The 21,629-nt window shown below is 41.4% G+C and overlaps 1 protein-coding gene across 6 annotated transcripts in view; it reads right to left on the bottom strand.

Moving 5' to 3' along the window:
• The window catches only part of SCN8A (sodium voltage-gated channel alpha subunit 8), a 171,503-nt gene that overhangs the window by 66,293 nt on the left and 83,581 nt on the right, over positions 1-21,629 (bottom strand). For 3 of the 6 annotated variants that reach the window (XM_032876747.1, XM_032876748.1, XM_032876750.1), the window contains exons 4-11: positions 21,466-21,555; positions 20,706-20,834; positions 18,848-18,939; positions 8,883-9,104; positions 7,745-7,808; positions 5,042-5,183; positions 3,283-3,489; positions 2,147-2,440 (exon numbers count right to left, since the gene is read on the bottom strand). In XM_032876747.1, coding sequence (XP_032732638.1) covers positions 2,147-2,440; positions 3,283-3,489; positions 5,042-5,183; positions 7,745-7,808; positions 8,883-9,104; positions 18,848-18,939; positions 20,706-20,834; positions 21,466-21,555 — 1,240 coding nt within the window. Of the gene's footprint in view, positions 1-2,146; positions 2,441-3,282; positions 3,490-5,041; positions 5,184-7,744; positions 7,809-8,882; positions 9,105-18,172; positions 18,271-18,847; positions 18,940-19,096; positions 19,189-20,705; positions 20,835-21,465; positions 21,556-21,629 lie in introns of those variants that run through there. The other 3 variants (XM_032876751.1, XM_032876749.1, XM_032876752.1) reach the window with 2 other exon arrangements.

Genomic DNA, 21,629 nt, shown 5'->3' on the forward strand with positions numbered 1-21,629 from the left:
CTCCTACTCAATCTCTCACTCCCTTCGGTAGGACTTTGAATTTCCTGTATTACTGTATACTAGATACTGTCCAGTGTCATCTTCCTCAAATTCCTACCTCCTACCTACAAACTTATCTACACCCACCCTCCCCTATAATCCTGACATCTGGGGATGAGGGGCCCCTTTCCTGTTAAAGACTACATCTATTTTCACATCTGCTAAGCCTGCGCTCCACTTCTTTTCTGTACTACTCCATTTTCTACCTCTACTTCCCCTTCCTCTGGGCTCCCCACCCAGATTATAAAAATCATTTCCCGCATATTCTTTAAAGAAGTCTGTATGAGAAGTCTACACTCACTGTCTTCACTTCCCATTCCACTTCCATATGGTATCCATCCTTCTCCTAGATTGAAATGTGTCTTTAAAGTTCTCAAGGACTTATATTGCCAAATCCAGGACATATTTCCAGTTCTGAGCTCATGACGCCTTTCTGTTAAATTTCAATCCACTGATCACTCCCCTGCTTTCTTCAACCTTTGTGCTCTCTGGGCTTCACTGAACTGGCTCTCAGCACCTCTAATGACCATTCATTTGTTTTCCTGCATGAGCTTCATCTCTGATGCCCACGGATATCCGTGGTTGTGCCCCTAGCCCACCATTCCTTTCTTTACCTCACACAACCTCTTTGAGTATCTAATCAAGTCTAACAGTTCCAACCACCATCTCTCACCTCAGGACCTCTTACAAAAGCCATCATTTACCTATGTGGGTGTCTAAAAGACCACTCTACTTGTGATTCGAGCTTGGGGTGTCCACACCGGAATTTACTTTCTTCCAAATCTGGAATGTCTTTTCTTCTGTCCTCCTGCTCCCTCACTAACACATGCATACATTACCTGACTAATTCCCATTTAGTTGTGTTAGATCTGTGCTCTCTAAAATACTCCAGCCTAGTGCAATTATGGAACAATATGGAACCATCGCTGCTATTACAGAAATAAATTTCAGTGGCCACTCCACTACAGGGATGGTGTTTGAACCCCCATGAATCTCTAGGACCTGTCACAATCCCTAGTGCATGGCAGGGACTACATGACTTCTTGGGGGTAAATAATGAGAGCTCTGTTTTACTAAGAAGCGCTCTGTCAACGGTATAGAAAACATGAAGGAGAGGGAGAAAGATCAGAGGAAACAAACATGCAGTAGTTAACTGCAGGAGAATGAAAAATACAAAGGTCTCAACTAAGATAGGAATAATAGGATAGAAGGAAGGGGATGACACGAGAAATTCTGCTGTGATAAAGTAAACAGGACTAGCAGAGAATGAACTGGGAAGTGAGAGATACCAGGGAGAGGCACAATGAAGCATCTCCTAGAAATAAGAAGAGACACTGGGTACACTACCATAAAACTGCTAACTGTAATCTACTCTATACCTTACAAACTTTCTAGCATTTCCTTAAAATGGGGAATTAAATGGACTAAGAACTGGATTTTGGTGGTGTTCTTTGAAATCCAAAAATAGGTGTTATGTGGTGATATTTATAGTAACAGAATGCTCAGTAATTATCCATAAGTCCTCTCCTCTCTCTTCCTCTTAGTTTCCCCATTTATCAAAGTTGGCTACAACTGGAGGCTTTAATCCACCATAGGCTAATTTATCAGCATGACACCATATACCTAGAATAATTAATTACTAGAATTTGCCACACTCAAATAAGGTGACCTAAAGAGTTTCAGGACTCTTTTTTTTTTAACCTACAATTATATGCAGTTCTTCTTCTTCTTCTTTTTTTTTTTAAACATGCAGTTCTCAAGCAGAGATGTTTGAAAGCTAAATTCTGCTGTTCTGAGCTTTAAGGAGAAAGGTGCTTCCTGAAGTTTTAGAATGGAAGGCCCATTGGAGTGACATGGATCTTCTGGCTAAAGTAAGTCTGCCATAGGCAATCACGTGGTCCAAGGGCCAGCCTGGTGGTTGCAGGGGGCAGCCTTAGAGCAGAGGACCATCCTAACACACCTGTAACACCCACCTCTATGGAGAGGTAGGCCAGAGGATGCAGAGAAGGGGCTCAAAAATGAAGAGCCAATGGTGAATGTGAGAATCAAGTGAGATTAGGAAAAGTAGAATTCCTTAGGTTTATTTGATCCCGTGCAAAGAGTTTACCTGATTCATGATGGAAAATTTCCTCCCTATTCTGTTGTCTGGCAGCCGAAAGCCTTTCCTCCTCATACCATCTTCTGACTCTGACTTAAACACCTTCTCAGGATCCCCCTTTTCCTCTCCTTCAGAGAGTTCCTTCTGCTTCCTCTTCTTCCTCCTGTTACGCCTTTCTTTGGCACTCTTGGAACTGAGTTTCGATATTTCAGAGGAGCTGCGAGGAGAGCCTGCCCCTTCTTCACCTTCTTCCTCGATGGCATCTTCTGAGACAGTGCCTGCGGAGGTGGCCATGGCAGCGGCCTAGGGGAGGAGCCACAGTGACAGGCCAGTCAGAAGCAGTTAACTGGAGCCTCCCACCCCCACCCCAAGCCAAGCAACTAGTGCGGATCATTTCCTTTCCCACAGATGGGGGAAACAGAGGGAAGGAGGAAGGTGAAGCAGCCTGCAGAGGAGACTGTGGCCAGGATCTGCCATCTCCATTTTCTGGCTAATCTGTGTTGTAGCACATGGCCTTAGGCAATCAGAGCAGAAACCAGTGATGAGAACTCTGGGATTTATTCTCTTGAGTTTCTCACACAAGAACTTAGCTGCCTTCTTGGTACCACAAGATTTCTTCTGGGCAACTCTGAAGATGAATGCTGTGAAACTATATTATACATTACACGCCCAACACTATAAAAACACTTGTATATCTGGATAAGGATCAGACAGCAAAGTGTTAGGGTGGTGGGATCACTAGTCTGTTTTTGAAATCTTATGTTACCATTTTACATGTGTTTTCTTTTCAAGTACAACCAATACTTTCATGACTGCAGAGAATCTCTGAAGGAGATCCTAATGATTTCCTCAACAAAAAGGCTGTGCTTACATGAGACACTATATACCCTACTCTGGCCACTTGTCGTCCCCCAGCCACCAGAGCAGTGAACACTAGAGATCATATTAACAAACAACTGGGCCACTAAGACAAATGGAGTAACTGGACCAACCATCTGCAAGTTGTTACTTGGGTTATTTTAATCAGATTAATGACTTCTATTTGACCATGTGCCTAAAAAAGATCAACTGGAATGACAATCAGATGGAGCCTTAGTCACTGTGATCTGGCAGGAAGTTACTGTAGCAAAGAACTGATCCCCAACCTGTGCCTCTTCCTGTTGCTTCTTAAGTTGCTCCAACATCGCTTTGAATTCAGCCTCTTTCTGCTCTGCCTCCTCCAGTGTTGCCTGATTCTGCTCTTCATAAGCCATGGCCACCACAGCCAAGATCAAGTTCACGAGATAGAAAGAACCCACAAAGATGACCAAGACGAAGAATATCATGTATGTTTTCCCAGCTGCTCGTAAGGTCTGTAAAGACAGAAACAATTTTCTGAGTCATGTGCATCCAGTGAAGCAGGCTGAAAACCACTCGTGGGATAATTATCCCCTGCAGGGGCACCGCTGTGTTTTGAGAACAGTCCTTTACTGCGTGGTGAGCCTTCATGCTGCAGAGCACTTAGCATCCCAATGGCCAAATGGCTTTGTCTGTCCTCAACTCAAGAGTAAATGTCACTAGTACCTCCCATTCATTGTGACAGAAAAAATGATCTTCATTTCCAAATACTCCCAATATACTCCTTTCATGGAAAAATACTTGATTCCTTTTTTTAAAGGAAAAATTTTTTTTTTTTTTTTAGGAGGAAAAAATGCTCTGAGCTAAGAATTATATTTGACTTTGTTAGTTGGTTCTAAAACAAGTATAAAGAAAAGAATACAGGACTTCAGCTCATTTATCTACGGGTCCTCAAAGAGCATTAATAGACAAATTCCATCTTAGGAATCAGGTCCAAGTCACAAAAAAGTCCCCAGCTTGAGTGACATCCTTCCTTATCCTTCTGTAATAGGGTGGATTTTTAAAGAGGCATAAAGAACAGTAGAGAAAAAGAAGATCCTAGGACTATCCCCTTCACTAGTAGTGAGCAAACAGACATCAAAGAACACTTGGGTTTTAGGTTATGTATATGTGACCCACTATTACTTAGTTTTCAGTGTTATTCTTTTTAATCACAAATATTTAATGGAACTTAGTATTGACCACAAATATTTCAAGAGAAAGACTGGAACCTAAGAGAACTCAAGGCTATCCAACAGAAAGCAAGGATTCCTTATGGGATCTGAAAATTAGAAGCTTCTCTTCAAGAGGTCCTTCATGCCTAAGCGAGACATGTTTCTCATTCTCAAACTGGCATCACCAAAAGACAGAGTCAAATAGAAAACAATGAGTTATCATGGAATTTCTAAGCTGGATGACCCTTAGCAATCACCTAGACTTACTTCTCCATCACCAACAGCAAATTTAAATGACTTGCTACAATCACCAAGATAGCCCAACAAAATGGTAGACCTTTCTTTTTTTTAATCTGTTAAAACCTGCCTGAACTAGTTCAGATGTGTTACAGATCTCACAAATGTTGATACGTTGAGAATCCAAGATCCTTGTGGATAGAAATCTCATCTTTATTATGTCTAGTATAGCGCCTTGTACAGTATGTTTAATAGATATTCCTTAAAAAGATGCCCTCAGCCAAAAATCTGAGAAGAGAAATACTGCAGGTGGTCTGTTGGAACAATAGGAAGTAAACAGAGATAGCAGATTCCCAGACCAGGCAAAAGGCTGTCAAGGCTGTGAACCTCTATGGCCATATGTGACTGGTTACTCAAGAAACCGGGACAAGAGCTGGGAGAATTCACTGAATTTTGTAAACTGGGTGACTCTGAGAAATAATATCCTGCCATCCTATATAATATCTTCACTGAAGGTCTCTTACACAGAATGTCTCCAAACCCACAAACCCTCATGCGAATTCCGTCACCAAAGAAATAAAAGGCAGCACTCAAAAGAAGAGGTGTTACTACTTACCAACTGATACAAGTTTTCCCAGTAGTCCTGGGTCATAAGGCGAAATAATGCTAAGAAGGCCCAGCTGAAAGTGTCAAAGCTTGTGTAACCGTAGTTGGGGTTCCTTCCCGCTTTCATACACTGGTATCCCTCTGGGCATTGCCTGAGAAAAGAAAGGAAGTTCAGGGTTTCTCAATATAATTCCACCCAATCATCAACTTTAAGTCATCTCCAGGACTGTGGAGATAATAAGTAACCATCTAGAAAGTCAGAGAAGGAAGGAAGGAAGGAAGGAAATGGAAGGGAAGGAAGAAAAAGGAAAGGAAAGAAAAGGAAATGAAAGGAAAGGAAGGAAAAGGAAAGGAAAAGGAAAGGAAAAAGGAAGGAAGAAAGGAAAGGAAGAAGGAAGGAAGGAAGGAAAGGGAAGGGAAGAAAAGAAAGAAGAAAGTAGTCAGGTCAACTATTTTATTTTATTTTATTTTATTTTATTATTTTTTTAAGATTTTATTTATTTATTTGACAGACAGAGATCACAAGCAGGCAGAGAGGCAGGCGGAGAGAGAGGAGGAAGCAGGCTCCTTGCTGAGCAGAGAGCCCGATGCGGGGCTCGATCCCAGGACCCTGAGATCACGACCTGAGCCGAAGGCAGCGGCTTAACCCACTGAGCCACCCAGGCGCCCCTTATTTTATTTTTTTTTTTAAGATTTTATTTATTTGCCAGAGGGAAAGAGAGCACAAGCAGGGGGAGTGACAGGGAGAGTGAGAGCAGGCTCCCTACCAAGCAAGGAGCTGGATGCTGGACTTGATCCCATGACCCCGAGATCAAGACCTGAGCCAAAGGCAGACACTCAGCTGCATAAGCCACTGAGGCATTCCTAGTCAGGTCAACTTAAAAAAAAAAAAAAAGACATTCTGAAAAGAGCCTAGGATCAGAATCATTGGGCATGCCTCCTAAAAATGCTGATTCCTATGCCCTACTCAGACCCAGGAACAAAAGCTCTGGACATGGAAGTCACGAATCTGCATTTTAAAGAGGCATGCCAGGTGATGTTTATGCATGCCAAAATTTGAGAATCACTGTCCTACATTCACATCAATGTGCAATTCAACCAAATTCATCTTAGCTAAGATCTCAAATGACAGGAATTTGGGGCCAGCTAGAAGTTCCTCTTAATCATATCTGTTCTCTTAATAGTCAGCCTTAATGACAACCTATGTCATACTGGGGATTTCAGTGACTTTGGTTTTATCAGTTTTCCTGCTTTTAGACTCACCTGCTATTTATTTCAATGTAATTTCTAGTATCTACTTTGATACAGAAATCAAACGGACTTCTAGTTGTCGTAGTCATCTTAAAACACTAATTCCTAGAGGACCAATATACTCTGGATAAAGTGACACCCTTACATTTATATAATTTTCTGTTTACAAAGCACTTTCATGTATGTTATCTAATTGGATCATTACAATAAACCTTTGAGGAAGTGAGAACAAGACATATTAAATCCATTTCATAGATGAAGAAACTGAGGCTCACCTAAGTTGAAAGGCTTCCCAAAAGTCTCAGAGCTAAAGGTAGCAGAATTAAGATTGACATTATGTTGCTATAAACTTGTGTTCATAGCAGCATTATGCACAATAACTAAGATATGGAAGTAACGCGAGTGTCTGTTGACAGATGAATAGATAAACAAATGTGGCATATACAGACAATGGAATGTCATTCTGCCTTAAAAGGAAGGAAATTCTGATATATGCTGTCACATGGTAAACCTTGAGGACATCATGCAAAGTGGAAGAGGCCAGTCACAAAAAGACGATTCCTGCATGATCCACTTACAAGACGCACTTAGAGCAATCAAAATCAGAGACAGAAACTGGAACCAAGGTCACTAGGGGACTGGGAGGGGAAGGGAAAATGGGAAGTTAGTGTTTAATGGGTACAGTCCCAGTTTGGGAAGATGGAAAGTGCGGTGGATGGATGGTGGTGACGGTTCTACAACACTGAACAGGACACTTAAAAATGGTTGTAAGACTAAATCTTATGCTCTACATATTTTACCAGGATTTCTTAAAAATGGGGGAAAAAGGAGACACCTGGGTGCTCAGTTGTTTAAGCGGCTGCCTTCACCTCAGGTCATGACCCCAGGGTCTGGGGATCCAGCTCCACTTCAGGTCCATGCTCAGCAGGAAGCCTGCTTCATCCCCCTCCCCCTGCTTGTGGGCACTCTCTCTCTCTCTCTCTCAAATAAGTAAGTAAGTAAGTAAGTAAGTAAATAAATAAATAAAATCTTTTTTAAAAATGGAAAAATATATTATGTTGCTATTCTGTTCCCTTCCCATGCCATCAGGCCTGGTATGTTTTGGGTCATCCTTGCTACTAATCCATCATGAAGACAGTTTCCCTACTTTATATTTTATTAATCATGTTATAATCAGAATGAGGGGAGTCTACAAGAGACAAGCAAGGTATCTGGTCTTATAGACTCTATCCTCAGCCTTTCACATTTTTTATTTTGGCTTGAGACTATAGGCACATTCACCTACTAGAGAAATGCCATATTTGGATGGACAAATATGAAACAAGAAGAAAATCTGAGCCAACCAATATGTCAGACCCAGTTAGGATCTACTACACGAGCACAAAGAAAAGTGAAAATACTCCCCATTTTCACCTGACACATTATTTTAAAGGAGAAGAATATAATTAGGCGAGCTACTTACCCAGCATCAGAACTGTTCCCGCAGAGCAAAGGTTCCAGCATGCCAGGAACTGTGTAAAAATTTGCTAGAAAAGTTTGAAGAGCAAGAAATAAATAAGGCAGATTTAACTGAAGGAGAGAATAAGGTTACATTGTTCCTAACTAGCCCCGGCAGAAACAGTCATTGATTTTAGCTCATATAAATCTTTCCTGACAGAGTAAGACCTGTTAAGAATTCTTACCCATTAATTATTTTCTTATATATACTTACAAATGAAAAGTGCTCCCACACTCCTGTAATGCAATGTCTTTTCACAGACCCTTGACCTCCACTCGTATTTCAAATCTATATGCTAGTTTCTGGTACTTCAGTCTAAGGGGTCTGAAAGGGGGTTTTCTGAATACTTTACTCCTCTATACAACCTTAGCCTTCTATCCTTAAAACTTCTCTTTACCAAAGATAAGCTAAAACCCTCACTGATCACATTACACTGTCCTGTATTAATTAGAAGGCACGTTTCCTTTTCCTATATGTGTTCCTGAAATTACCTTTGCAACACTTTCCTGTGGCTACTTAACTGCCTTTAGTTCCTCCAGGGTGATGAGTAGTGATATTGCTAACTCTTCCCCATTATTCTTTGGAAGTACTACCATACCAAATGTTCCTTACTGCAGACCCAAGTGCTGTGGTTCCCGAAATGAAATTATTAAAACTCCTTCAATATAAGGGGCTCAAATGGTTACTTAGAGATTACCTCACGTCCTGGACTGACTGCTAAGGTCTTAGTAATATGAAGAGAGCTTATGAGGCATATTCTGAACCATCTGAGGTAACCCAACTACAAGGTATTTTTATCAATAATTCCTAAGCAAAAGGTATTTTTATCAAACTCCTAAACCTGATTTTGAAAACAAAAGTTTAGGTGCCTGTGAAAAAGTTACAAAGTTCCATGTTGTGTTTTAAAGGAAGAGAAAAAGCCCAGAGAGCGCTTCTGAACGCAATCCTACCCCAAGAACAGGGAATAACTTCCTCAGGCTGCTTCAGTAGCCCTGGATTCCTTTCTGGCCCCAACGACTTTTCAAAGCCCAGTGATGGCTTTAGACCATGTAAATTAGAGACAGACTTGTCTTTCGCTCCTTGCAGAGAAGGGGCCACCTACTTTTATTGTTGATATATTCTTCCCAATCAAAGCCTTTGGTGCCATTTTCCAGATAGCTCTCGTTGAAGTTTATGGGCCACACAACACACTTGTTTCGCAGATTGCCCATGAACAGCTGCAGTCCAATCAAAGCAAAAACACTCAGGCAGAATACTGTCAGAATCATCACATCTGACAGCTTCTTCACTGACTGGATTAGGGCACCCACAATGGTCTTCAGGCCTGAGGAGATAGAAGCCCCAGAATCAGAGTCACCTCAGAACCCTCCCCACCTCCCCCAGCCTCCCTCTTAGCTACTGGCTTCTACTCCTCCCCACAGCACCACCCTTGAACCACGGCCACTCTCTCTCTTATGCCATGGGAATAACAATGGGTCAGCAATATTATAATTTTTTTCCAGAAATATTAATTCTTAGTCAATAATTTCTAAGAAGAAAAAGAAATTCCTTCTCCAACATGTGGCTCTTTTCCTCTGGGAAGTACCCTCTTGAGCCTGACTGCTGCTTAGCTCCTCAAAGGAGACAAGCTCTTACTTGCCTCTGAGGGTTCAGACATGCTCTTCCCTTTGCCTGGAATGCTTCCTTCCATTCTCCTGTCCTACATGTCTATTTCTTCTTCATTCTTCAGGCTCAGCTGAATAATATAGAATTCCCTCAGAAAGCCTTTTCTGACTTTCAATTCTTCTCCCTCCCCCATTATTATTAATAATTTAATAGCAGCTTATACTTCCCTCTACAGCATTTATCATGCTTATAATTAATAATTTATGTCTGTCTCATTCACAACTGTTATCTAGACTGTCTAACTCATGGCGAGTACTCAGTAAATATTCACTGAATAAACAAACGGGAAGATCAGGGTGAGGAAATTTCTTGGTTGGGCAAAGAACTACTGGAAAGCTTAAAAGCCAAGTTGTAAGAAAATACAGTAAATATTTTCCCAGGAGTTCTGGAAATACCAATGTGTTGAAAAGGTTAATTATTATCAACCCAGTATCTACAGTTTGTCTTTCCATTTACAAATACACCTTCTCTGGACCACATGTATGTCCTGTTCTCTACTACTGGCCTTTTTTCTGTCCTAGATTGAAAGCAAAATAAAAAAACTATCTAACCTACTTGAATTTGAGACTTAAGTATAAGCCACTGGTTAAAATTTGAACCTGTGTGTAGCTTTCTTAATTGCAATGGCGGCATCAGTGATAGGAGACATAGGAAAACACAGTGGTGGGTTCATGATGTTTGGGTCAAAATGGATTCTGTGTAAAGCTTTCCTGGGCATGCCCAGACATCAGGCTGTCCACAGGAAAAGGGCAACAAAGCACTGAGCACTACAGGGAGGCCCGTGTACCAGGATAGATGGGAGGCAGACACGGTGCCCTGACACACAGACCTCAAGAGTGATCTCAACCCTCAACCACCTCTGAAGGGAGGAATATTAGACTAAAATTCAAGAGAAATCCTAATCTTGGCTCTGAAGTGTGAAGTCAGCTGTATAATTACTACTCTTAACTAAGTTAGACTACTTACTAGTATGACCAAAGCAATATATCTAACCTCTTGGAATCTTAGTTTTTTCATCTTTAAAATGGGAATAATTATAGTTGAATAGCATAGCCTGATCCTTTTCTCCTTGTAAGACTGTGCAGGGGCACCTGGGTGGCTCAGTAGGCTCAGGTCATGATCTCAGGGTCCTGGGATTGAGCCCCATGGCAGGCGTCCCTACTCAGCAGGGAGTCTGCTTCTCCCTCTCCCTGTACCCCCCCCCCCCACTAATCATGGTCTTTTTCTCTCTCTCTTAAAATAAAATTGTAAAGAAAAGGGGTAGGGGAAAGACTGTTCAAAAAGAGCACCAGACTGGAAATCAGAAAGTAGGAATTCTGGTCCTAGCTCAGTCACCAGCTATGATCCATGGCATATCAGAACAAATTCAAGGTGCCACCTCATTTTCTTATACACAGAATGTGGACAAACACAGGAGTATGTGGCAGTGGGCAGTAGAGGAAACGATGAAGAATCTTCTTTAAAAGTCTTTCAAGACAGGGCAGAGATATTTATTTCTTCGAGATTAAGCAGCTGAAATTTCAATCTTATTCCGAAGGCCTGAGAGCTGTATCACAGTCACACAGATAAGTAAGAAGATACTGGTGGGGGTGCCTGGGTGGCTCACTGGGTTAAGCTGCTGCCTTCGGCTCAGGTCATGACCTCAGGGTCCTGGGATCGAGTCCTGCATCGGGCTCTCTGCTCAGTAGGGAGCCTGTTTCCCTCTCTCTGCCTGCCTCTCTGCCTACTTGTGATCTCTCTCTCTGTCAAATAAATAAATAAAATCTTAAAAAAAAAAAAAAAAGAAGATACTGGTGGTATGAAACAGAAAGCAACTAAAAAGAAGTACATGTTGTTTCAGTATTATGGGCCTTATTTTTAGAAGTTGCTGAGGAATAGAAAAGTCCTTCATTGTATTTGGTTTGGTTGAGGTGGGTCTATACTAGGTCAATAATTTAATTCTAGGTTCCTAAAATTACACAGCTCTGTTTTCAAAGCCAAAGCATGATTAAAAAAAAAAAAAAAAAAGTTGAATAGGTCACTAAAGAATGGTTGTAGTTTCTTTTCCTGGATTTCTTTAAGGAGAGCTTATATCTCCCCTGAAGGGTTCAGACAATCACTGATCTGAACACTTGATGATTGTTCAAGGCCATTTCCATTTCCATTTTAAATGAATGGAGAAAGGAGCTGTAAGCTGTCGTTTGTATTAGCAACAAGAGTGTAATACTACAAAACAGTCAAACCAATGCATTTGTGATATCAATCAAATTAAAAAAAAAACATACAATTTTAGCATGAGTCTAATCTGATTTTCCTGCGCTGGGAACTCTCTAGACAGTTCAAAGACCATGTATGTAACAGGAAATTCCAGTCCATGAGGTTCAAATTATCCCCTCTTTTACAAAGCTGGGACCCTAGCAGCCTTACTTGCAGGAAGTGACCATCCGTTAGTAGGTTCCAGATGTCAGGGTGGACATCTGACCTAAATCCTCATTCTTTTCCTCCAGGAACTTAGAACGGGACAAAAGATAGTCCAGTAGTCTTTACAAGTGGAAGGAACGATAACATGTAAATTTGGGAAATAAGTGGTAGCCCTATTCTATCATTATATTAGGATGTCTGAGAAGTAAAGCCAGTTAGTAAGCTAAGAGATAGAAAAAGGAAATAGATACATGGAGACAGAAAACATGAAGAAAAAATACTTCCTGGTATCTGGAGCTTTCTGGTTCTGCATTCTGGTTTCCCTGGCTTCCAGAAGCCTAAAAGTGTTCTAGCCCTTCATGTATCCTTTCACTTGCAACCAAAGATGATCGACTAATACACCAACCATACATGGCACTCATCATTTTCCTGGGGATAAACCTTAATGCTCTCAATCAGCGGGTTTAAAATCTTTTCTCCATAAACCAGAAGATATTGCTGAAGAAATCTGTAAACATGAGTCAAGAAGGCTAAAAAAACAAAAACAAAAACCCAAACAAAAAAACCCCAAAACACTTGAAGTGTTTTCTTCTGAAGTCTGAGGTTTAGATCAACGTGTTGGTGAGAGCTTTTCAACTCTCAAGAAGTTTAAGGTAAAAACTTAAGTTGGAAATGGTATTCAGCTGCTTTTACTTCACAGGGGCTCAGAGAAACATATCTTAACTAAGCAAGAATAACCACTGAATAACACTAACTATGGCCATCTAAAAATTTACTCTCCAAGACTTTCATTCAGGTCCCACAGGAAGAAAGGTGGTGTGGCATAATGTTAGCATGCCGAGGCAGACCCACAATTACACAGCAGTGTTAAATGTAAATGGTCACTGGGTCATCTGGCTTTCACCAAGACTCTTCTTCCTTCCATTAGGGTTGATGATTGTCAAGGAACATATTTGCAGACATCAACACCAGATTATGGAGATGGGGCTATCAATGCATTTCTTTCTCCCCCTCCCCACAGTTTTATTGAGAAATAATTGACATACATCACTGTAGACGTTTAAGGCATACATCATAATTGTTTGACTTACATATACTGTGAAATGATTATCACCATAGGGTTAGCTAACATCCACCTTCTCAAATAGATACAATAAAAAGAGAACAAAAAGAAAAAAATATTTCCTTATGATAAGAACTCTTAGGAATTACTCTGTTAACAACTTTCCCATGTATCATGCAGTGATGTTAGCTATCGTTATCATGTTGTCCACTATATCCCCAGCACTTTCTTATACCTGGAAGTCAGGTAACTTTAGACCAACTTCCTCCAACTCCTCCCCCCACACTCTGCCTCGGGGATCCACAAGTCTGATCTCTTTTTCTATGAGTTTGTTTGTTTTTAGATTCCATATTTCAGTGACATCATACAGTATTTGTTTGTCTTTCTCTGTCCAACTCATTTTACTGAGCATAATGCCTTCAAGGTCCATCCATGTTGTCAAAAATGGTAGGATTTCCTCATTATTTTCGTACCTGAACAATATTTCATTGTGTATCTCTCTCACAATTTTGTCTGTTCATCCATCAATGGACACCTAGATTGCTTCCATGTCTTGGCTATTGTAAATAATGCTGTTATGAACATGGGGTGCAGATATCTTTTCTGAGTTAGTGTTTTCGTTTCCTTTGGATATATTCCCAGAAGTAGAATTGCTGGATCATATGGTAGTTCTATTTTTAATTTCTGAGGATCCTTCATACTGCTTCCCATAGTGGCTGCACCAATTTACTAAGCCCAACAGCGTGCAAGGGTTCCATTTTCTCCGCATCCATGCCAGCGTTTGCTGTCGCATCTCTTTGATGATGGCCATTCTAACTTGTGTAAGCTGATATCTCATTATGGTTTTAATTTGCATTTCTCTAATGACTAGTGATGTTGAGCATCTTTTCATGTACCTGATGGTCTTTCATATAATGCCTTTCTTGAGCTCAGCCTCTACAGTCTTGCCAGCAATGACTGACACGCACTAGTAAATGCAGCCAGGCAAAAGTGCTCCCTGTTAGCACTAACACAGGTCAATAAAGTGAGAAGCTGCTGGTGGAATTCCTGACCTGATGCGTACAAGAATGGAAAATGCCACTGTTCTGGCTGTGAGGAGAAGTTGCCTTGCTTCTTCTACTGGCTCACACCACCACACACCAGAATAAGCAAGATACTGACTGGAAGCTGATTATCCCAAACAGAGCAGAATGCTCCTTCAAACAACTCCTACACAACAGAGTGTGCAACAGAAGCCACATGGGGGCAAATTGGACAGCGAGAACTCTTGGAAAGGCTAACATTAAATAGTATTGGGATGAGTCTGAGCAGAAGCAGTTAATACATTTACTACAGATCAAGAAAAGACAGCTGGACCCAACGTACAGAAATGTCAGCTACCAGAGAGGAAGTCGGGACACTTGAGGAATTTTGAGAAGCAGTGAAGCTGCTACATCCAAATGCATCTGAACCCCCGTCCCCTTTCATGACATCCAACCCCTTGGACAAATGAACAAAGCCTGCTTATGTGCCAAGTCCGGAGAAATCAGCCATGCATCCCGGGATCACAATCTTCCACAGCGGTGATGCCAGATCATAAATAAAGTAAATTTATATTTCCTAGTTTGTGGCTCAGGTTGAGAAATCTGTCTGGTTTGAAGCCACATGAGCTAATTCTACAAAATTAACATTGGAACAGGTCTCAAGAGCAGTAACAAGCAGTTCTCACCCCAGGGGGAAAAAGTTCCCCAATTTCCAAATTCTGGCTTCGTTCAGATAAGCCCTAGGGTAAAGTTGTGCCAGGTCAATTTTCCTGCTGCAGGTTCAAGCCTCACAATGATATTCTTGAGGGTTCTTTAGATCAAGAATAATTTGGGAGAGATCTGAAGGCAGTAGATTTATTTATCCAAGACCAAATTTGCATCACAAAGTCTGAACAAAACTTAAACTAGCTCCCAAAGGTGGGTCAGTGGGAGCCTGTGAGACTCCAGTGTTTTCCCATTTAGGACCATTGTGTTCAACTTCAGTTATCTTCTCTGAGAAGCAGTGGGAAAAGGAGAAATACAAGAGGCACTGGATTAATAACTAGAATATTATAAAGGAAACAAGGAGTCTAAATATAGTATGAAAACACTTTTTTATCTCCCTTCACTGTGCAGCAGAAATTGCCATCTTCATAATGCATGTGTCTAAAGAAAATGCTTCCTTTGTGAATACCAGGGTGGGAAGAAGAAGGGCCCAACCTCTTTCCTGCTTCTTACCTGATACCACAGGTAAGGAGAGAAAGTAACAGAAATGAAAGCACAGAAATAAAAAAAAAAAAAAAATCAAAGAGAAAAATAATAAAAAATTATAACTCTAAAGAAAGCAAAATGATATTAAACTAGTGTTGGCAAATAGAAATGCAGTGCTTTTGGGGAGTCACTGAAATGATGATAGAAATGAGAAGCAACTGGCAAGTAAGGCTGTTCCAACTGGTTTTATTTACACCACTAAATGCTACTCAATAGGAAAACCTCAAGATTCTTGCTTTGAGATTTCCACGCTTTCTTTGGGTATGTCAGTCCTGTGGCACATGATTAAAACATGTAGAAGATCAAACTTCTGACAAAGTCACTCAGAAGCTCATTTTTATGCCCAGGCCCCGAATGAATATAAAGCAAAAACAAAGTTTTTGTTTATTTGCTTGTTTGAAGATTTTATTTATTTATTTGAGAGAGAGAGAGAGAAAGAGAGAGAGACGGCGGTGGGGGGAGATGAACAAAGGGAAAGGGACAAGCAGACTCCGTGCTGAACACAGAGCCTGATGCAGGGCTCGATTCCCACTGCCCAGAGACCATGACCTGAGCTAAAACCAAGAGTTGGACCATGAACCGACTGAGCCACCTAGGCGCCCTGAAAATAAAGTTTTAAGATAGGAATTTCTACACAGAATACTTCAATGTTGAGTTGAATCCAGCAAATTCTGGACCAAAGAAAATGTAGAAAGGGTCTTTTCCTATAACTATAGCTTGCATGCACAGTTCTTCAAGCCAAGGCCTCGGAAGCAAAAAGGACACCATGTGTGATACGTATCTAGGTCTCCATTCAGCAAATAAAAAGGGTCATAATGTGGGTTTGGTCTTTTCTCAGGCACTAGAAAGCTCTAAATCAAAGCAGCCCTTATCCAAAAGGCTGGAGCTAACCGGTGCACTGTACTACCCCACCTTCTGGGAGTCCTGACCTCGCTGACACATTCAGACTATCTACCAAAAGTTCTAAGAGGGACGGCAGATGAGTGGGTGAGCTATCCAGGAAGGCAGAAATCTCATGAAGGGAGCTGAAGGCTTTGTGGAATCTTGCAGACCTCATGTCAGTTATGTGGTTGCCCTTGCTTCTGTTCCTGGCAGCTTTCGCAAAAGCCTACAATCAAACTGGGAACAGGAAAAGGTAAAGAGAGCCCCAGTCCCACTGAACTGACCCATGAGAAAACTTGGCGTGCACAACAATGGCTTTCACTAAGAGGAGACTAAGGCCTGGCTCTACAGTAGAGTCAGAATGACTGAGATTTCCAGTCAAGGGATGGCACCAGGTCTAGTGACTCATGCAATGGTGCTCCCATCTTGAAAGGAGAGCTGGTTAACAGGCAGGTAGGAACAGGGCCACAGTCTTCTATAAATAGAATCGGGAGAGAAAGGACTTGGCATGAAAAGTCACACTTTAATTCAAATACCAATTATACCACTCATAGATCTATTACTGACTTTATTAGCCATTAGAGTTATTTTGCATCCCAGTTAACTTCGCAAAGCCAGCTCGAGTGGGGGTGCTTCTAGAAACAGGAATCTGGAATCTATTTCAAATTGTGAAGTGGAGGTCTAAGGCTTGATACAAACCTTTTCTTTGGGTTTAGCTTTCTTCTTTATAATAATAATTGCTACACAAAAATCACTGATAGAGCACTACTCTGTGTTTACAAATAGATTTTGCAAATAGACAGATAGACAGGTTAATAATAAGGATAAGTAGTCTGATCCCGGTCAAGAGTTACCTTGCAGAAGTGCTGTGGTCAGAAGCTAACCGTACAGCAGAGACAGAAGCTAAAAGCTAGACCAGAGATAGCATCTGCTGCCCTAGTTAGTGAACAGAACGCAGCTTTCCAATTTAATTCTGGAAGAGAAGTTTTCAGATCACAAGAACATAAAGAGACAGATGCCTTGCAGAGTACATTGGGGGAAGTGAACAGAAAACATGGGATCATATTTAAAAGAGGCCAGAGAAGAAAGAGAGCAGAGGGAAAATGAAAATACAGATTTGGTGCTCCAGATGCCTGAAGAAATAAGACAAGGCCTGCCTAAGGGTTAAACCTCCATCAATGAGCTGCGTGACGTTGCCTGGAGAATGAGCTTCACTTTTTTGTCAAATGGATTTAAAATGGCTAGGAACTGAACCTTGGTAAGTCAGGGTTGTAGTTTTTTTGCCAAAAATGTACTCCAACTGATGCCTAGCCTCTAGCTGACAGGGAGAAAGCTCCCACTGCTAACTAGAAAAGAACTCATTTTTAGTAGGGCCTGAATTTACTGGCCCACTTCATGCCTAGATTTGTAAATGGAGAAACTGAGGTTTACCTTCCTTGAGGTGTTCAGAAAGCCACATTCCAAGTCAGCTCTCTCCAGGACTCTATCTTTAGGCTTCCCTCTCTCTGTGTCTGATATTTAGATAAAGTTGAAAAGGGGAAAAGAGGAATATTTCTGAGTCGGCTGCCAGAAAAGCCATGTGACGCCAGGAACAGGATGCCTCTGCTCTTCATGTCCCTGCTTCTACAAGAGCACAGTGGGGAGCTTGGTCCCTTGGGCGTCTTCCCTGAAAGACCCTGAATGGAACCAGAGACCAGCCAGCAACTGCACACTCTTGATTTCTGCCATGTTCCTGCCCGTGTATCTCAGGCTAGCAAGACTAGCTCAAATACCTTCCCTTCCAGATTTCAAGACCAGCCTTTGGAAAAAATAGTTAAGCACTACCTGGTAGTAAGGATTTAAATTAAATTAAGGATCTTAATGTGGGGTCCATGGGTGGGTTTCAGCAGGGTCTGGGAACTTTCCCCTGCTTCTCGAAAGGACCTAAAACTTTCAAAAGGTTAAGAAGCACTTGGCTAGTTCAACCAGCACCAAAAAGAAAGAGGCAAAAATTATGAAACCACTGTCAGTTAACTACTTCACAGCCACCCACTGACTGATTCCTTTTCCTTCTCAAGTTTCTGTCCTTGTTGTTTGCCCATACATTCAGACGTATGTATGTTATCTTACCTTTCACTGTTTTTAACAGCGTCTGCACAAGCTTTCATTGGGATTTGTGTTTGAGAATGGCCTCTGAATACATACATAATAGATGTCTACTGGCTCTTACTCCAGTGAAACAGACAGCAATAGGATGTGATAGTGATTACTAAAGTTGTTCACTAACTCCAAGGCTCTTCAATTTGGCTCTAAAACTGGACTAGTTAACAGGGTAGGTGTCTTCTGTGGTTAAATAAGTCCATTAACACAGTTACAAGAAAAGTATAGCTCATTGAATAACATCCCATCAGCAAACCATGCGACAGGAAGCCTAGAAACCACAAGCAATGGGATGACGGTGAATGTTAAATATACTGTAATTCCATGAGGCCAGGAAGCAAATGATCAATGTGTAAAGAGACAGCTAGCTCTGTGACAATTTTTTCAGATACTGGAGGATCCAAGTGATTTTTCAGCACGTGCTTTCTCAAAGCATGGATGGAATGGGGGCTGCATGCCTGGCCAGCGCTGCCATCGCAAGGGCCTGAGGACCAAAGGGCCATTCCAGAGAACGTCTCCCAGGAAGAACATGCGGAATGCAAGGCCATATCAAGTGTGCTGACACCGGTTTAGAATGTGGTGGACACAATGAATGGAGGGCAAAGAGGCGATGAGGCAGTCCATTGTGGGTGTAAATTTTCTCACCTGGAATTACAGAGATAGTTTTCAAAGCTCGGAGAACCCTGAATGTTCTCAGCGCTGAGACATTGCCCAGGTCCACAAACTCTGTCACATATCTGTAGTAAGGGAGGTCACACACAGACACAAATGACAAACACAGACACGAACACAAACACCGAGGGAAAAAAAACAAAACCACAACAAAACAAAAAGTACAATACGTCACGTCAGGGCCCTAACCCAACACCTAACACCAACCCCGGGCCATCTTACCTGGGATTACCGAAATAGTTTTCAAAGCCCTCAGTACCCTGAAAGTGCGTAGAGCTGAAACATTGCCTAGGTTTACAAACTCTGTTATATACCTGCAGAATCAAACCAAAGTTAACTTGTAATGGTACCACTGGGCGAGGGTTTGACAATGGGGGGGAAGAAAGGGTCTTATACACAAGCTATGATTTCATTCTTTTTGTTGTTGAAAAAGAAAATTTCTAAATATAAACACTTAAAGAACACATTTCTTTTTTCAGTTGGGCAAGGAGAATTCAAAAGAATATTTGAAAGAACTGATACAACCAGGAGGTTCTGAGGGCTTACTCTCTTAATCAGCATCGTGCTGTGTGGATCCCAATCAGAATGACTATTCTCGGTCCATTCATTATTTTTAGCAAAAAGGCAGGCCAGGATGTATCAAAGGCTTATGTCCCCAAGCTTTGTGAATAATTTCTTAGGAAAAAGGAGGCAAATTTCTGTAGCTGAAGCCCCATAAAAACAAATTTACATCAAATAGCTCCCTAGTTGACTATGGCAAAAGTGCCTTAATGTCTACATATATGACTTATCGAAGAGTTGCACGCATATCTTTGCAGTCACGCCCTCAGATGAAGTGCCTGTGACATACAAGAGCAGGGCTCAGGATCATGGGATCAAAGCAAATAGTGTGTTAAGTGCCCATTTTATCACCAGCTCTGTGCCCAGCAAGGACACTTAAATTTTAAATGAACACCAGTGTGCATTCATAATGTTGGAAAGCTGGAAATTGCCTTAATATAACAGAAAGTCAAAGTTTCAGTTTCAAATATTCAATGCATAGCGTTCACTCATTCACATTTTACAGCTGAAACCCGTCTTTCTGACGCTCAGACCCGTATAAATACAGACGCACCACTCTCTTACACATCTGCATGCACACACACAATCTATGCAATGCCCTTACTCCCCACCATACCACAGAGTGCTTCCGCACCTGAAAATACAAAGAGTTAAATCTGCTCTAACTCTTCAACCATCAGTTACATTTCCCAAAGAGATACAGGTATGCAGACATGCAGCTAGCACACTAATGTGGGGGTCATACTGCCCTCTCACAATAGTTTGAACTTCTGGTCAGTACGTACTTCCTTAGGAAGGGACCAGTTTGGATACCTTGGCTCATGTTTTAACTTTAAAATGTGCTCTCAAGTCTGCAACATCTGGACCAGCCTCATGAAATTACACACGATATAACATATCCAAGAAACTGATTTTCAGGTTAAGGTTAACACCTAAAAAATTTCAAATCTTCACCAAGGCCCCACGGTGATAAGCAGGCAAACCTTGATCAGTGTTAAAAGGGGGAAGAAAATATGAGAGCATGTCAATGGAAAATCACTTGCTACTTTCCTTCCTCACTGTAAAACCTTGGCTTTCCTTCTCCCATGGAAACATGCTGTCATTGTCCTCACAAGCAAGAATCACAGGCATAAAGCCTGTTTGGCCTTAAATGGTTATCCATTAGTTCCTCTTATAACTGTCCATAAACACACTTACAGACACAACCAGGAATAGAACCACACATACACAATCACACCCAGAACAGCAGTAAAGTAAGCAGACAACTTACGCCATCATGATGACACTGAAATCCAACCAGTTCCACGGATCCCGTAAAAAGGTAAAGCCATCTATGCAGAAACCTCTCGCAATGATTTTCACTAGTGATTCAAATGTATAAATCCCTGTGAATGTGTACCTGTCAAAGAAATGGAGAGTTTGAGGTAATTTCCAAACAGACAGAAACTTTAAATGAATCCTTGAAGGTAACAGTGCCTGAAATGTGGCTTCAACTAGTAGAGACAAAACGGAATGGCACAGCCAATGCAGCAGAAAGGAAGGCAGGAAGAGAAAGGGATGCTTTGAAGGAAACTTACCGAAACAGAAAACCAAGAACTTTGGAATGCTGTACTGGGTGCCATCTAGTAGGTGATCATTTTGAACCAGGTGAGGAGGCCCCAGAGCTATTTTTAACTTTAGACAAGTTAAAAAAAAAAAAATAGGAAACCTCATGTTGGAGAAGAAGGCAGTGTCATGAGAGACTAACTGAGGGCACAAGATGGCGCTGGGGCAGCAAGTCAAAGGCATTGGCCAGCACAGGTAAGGGTGGAGGTGAAGGGCAGTAACTTCCAGAATGCACTTTCTCTTTCTAGAGTTGACTTCTAAGGATATTTCCTAAATTCCACATGGATCCTCACCCTTCTCTGTGAAGTAAAGAGTGGGAAAAAAAACAATTTTTTTCCTTCATGGATAAACTGTGCAGAGCAAGATTTGGTGTGTAAAAATCTTTAAAACAAGCAAGCAGACAAATAAATAAATGAGCTACTTACTCCACATTCTTCGACCATTCAGGAGGGTTACTAAAAGTCATGAATACACAGTTGGTCAAAATAGTGCACATAATGATCATGCTAAATACTGTAGAAAAGAGTCAAGGGAGAATATACAAAATCTGGCCTATTTTCTTCCTCAGAAAGCAAACACATTTCACATT

Source organism: Lontra canadensis, unplaced genomic scaffold (genome assembly GCF_010015895.1).
Source record: "Lontra canadensis isolate GAN:19392208 unplaced genomic scaffold, GSC_riverotter_1.0 scaffold59, whole genome shotgun sequence".
NCBI lineage: Eukaryota > Metazoa > Chordata > Mammalia > Carnivora > Mustelidae > Lontra > Lontra canadensis.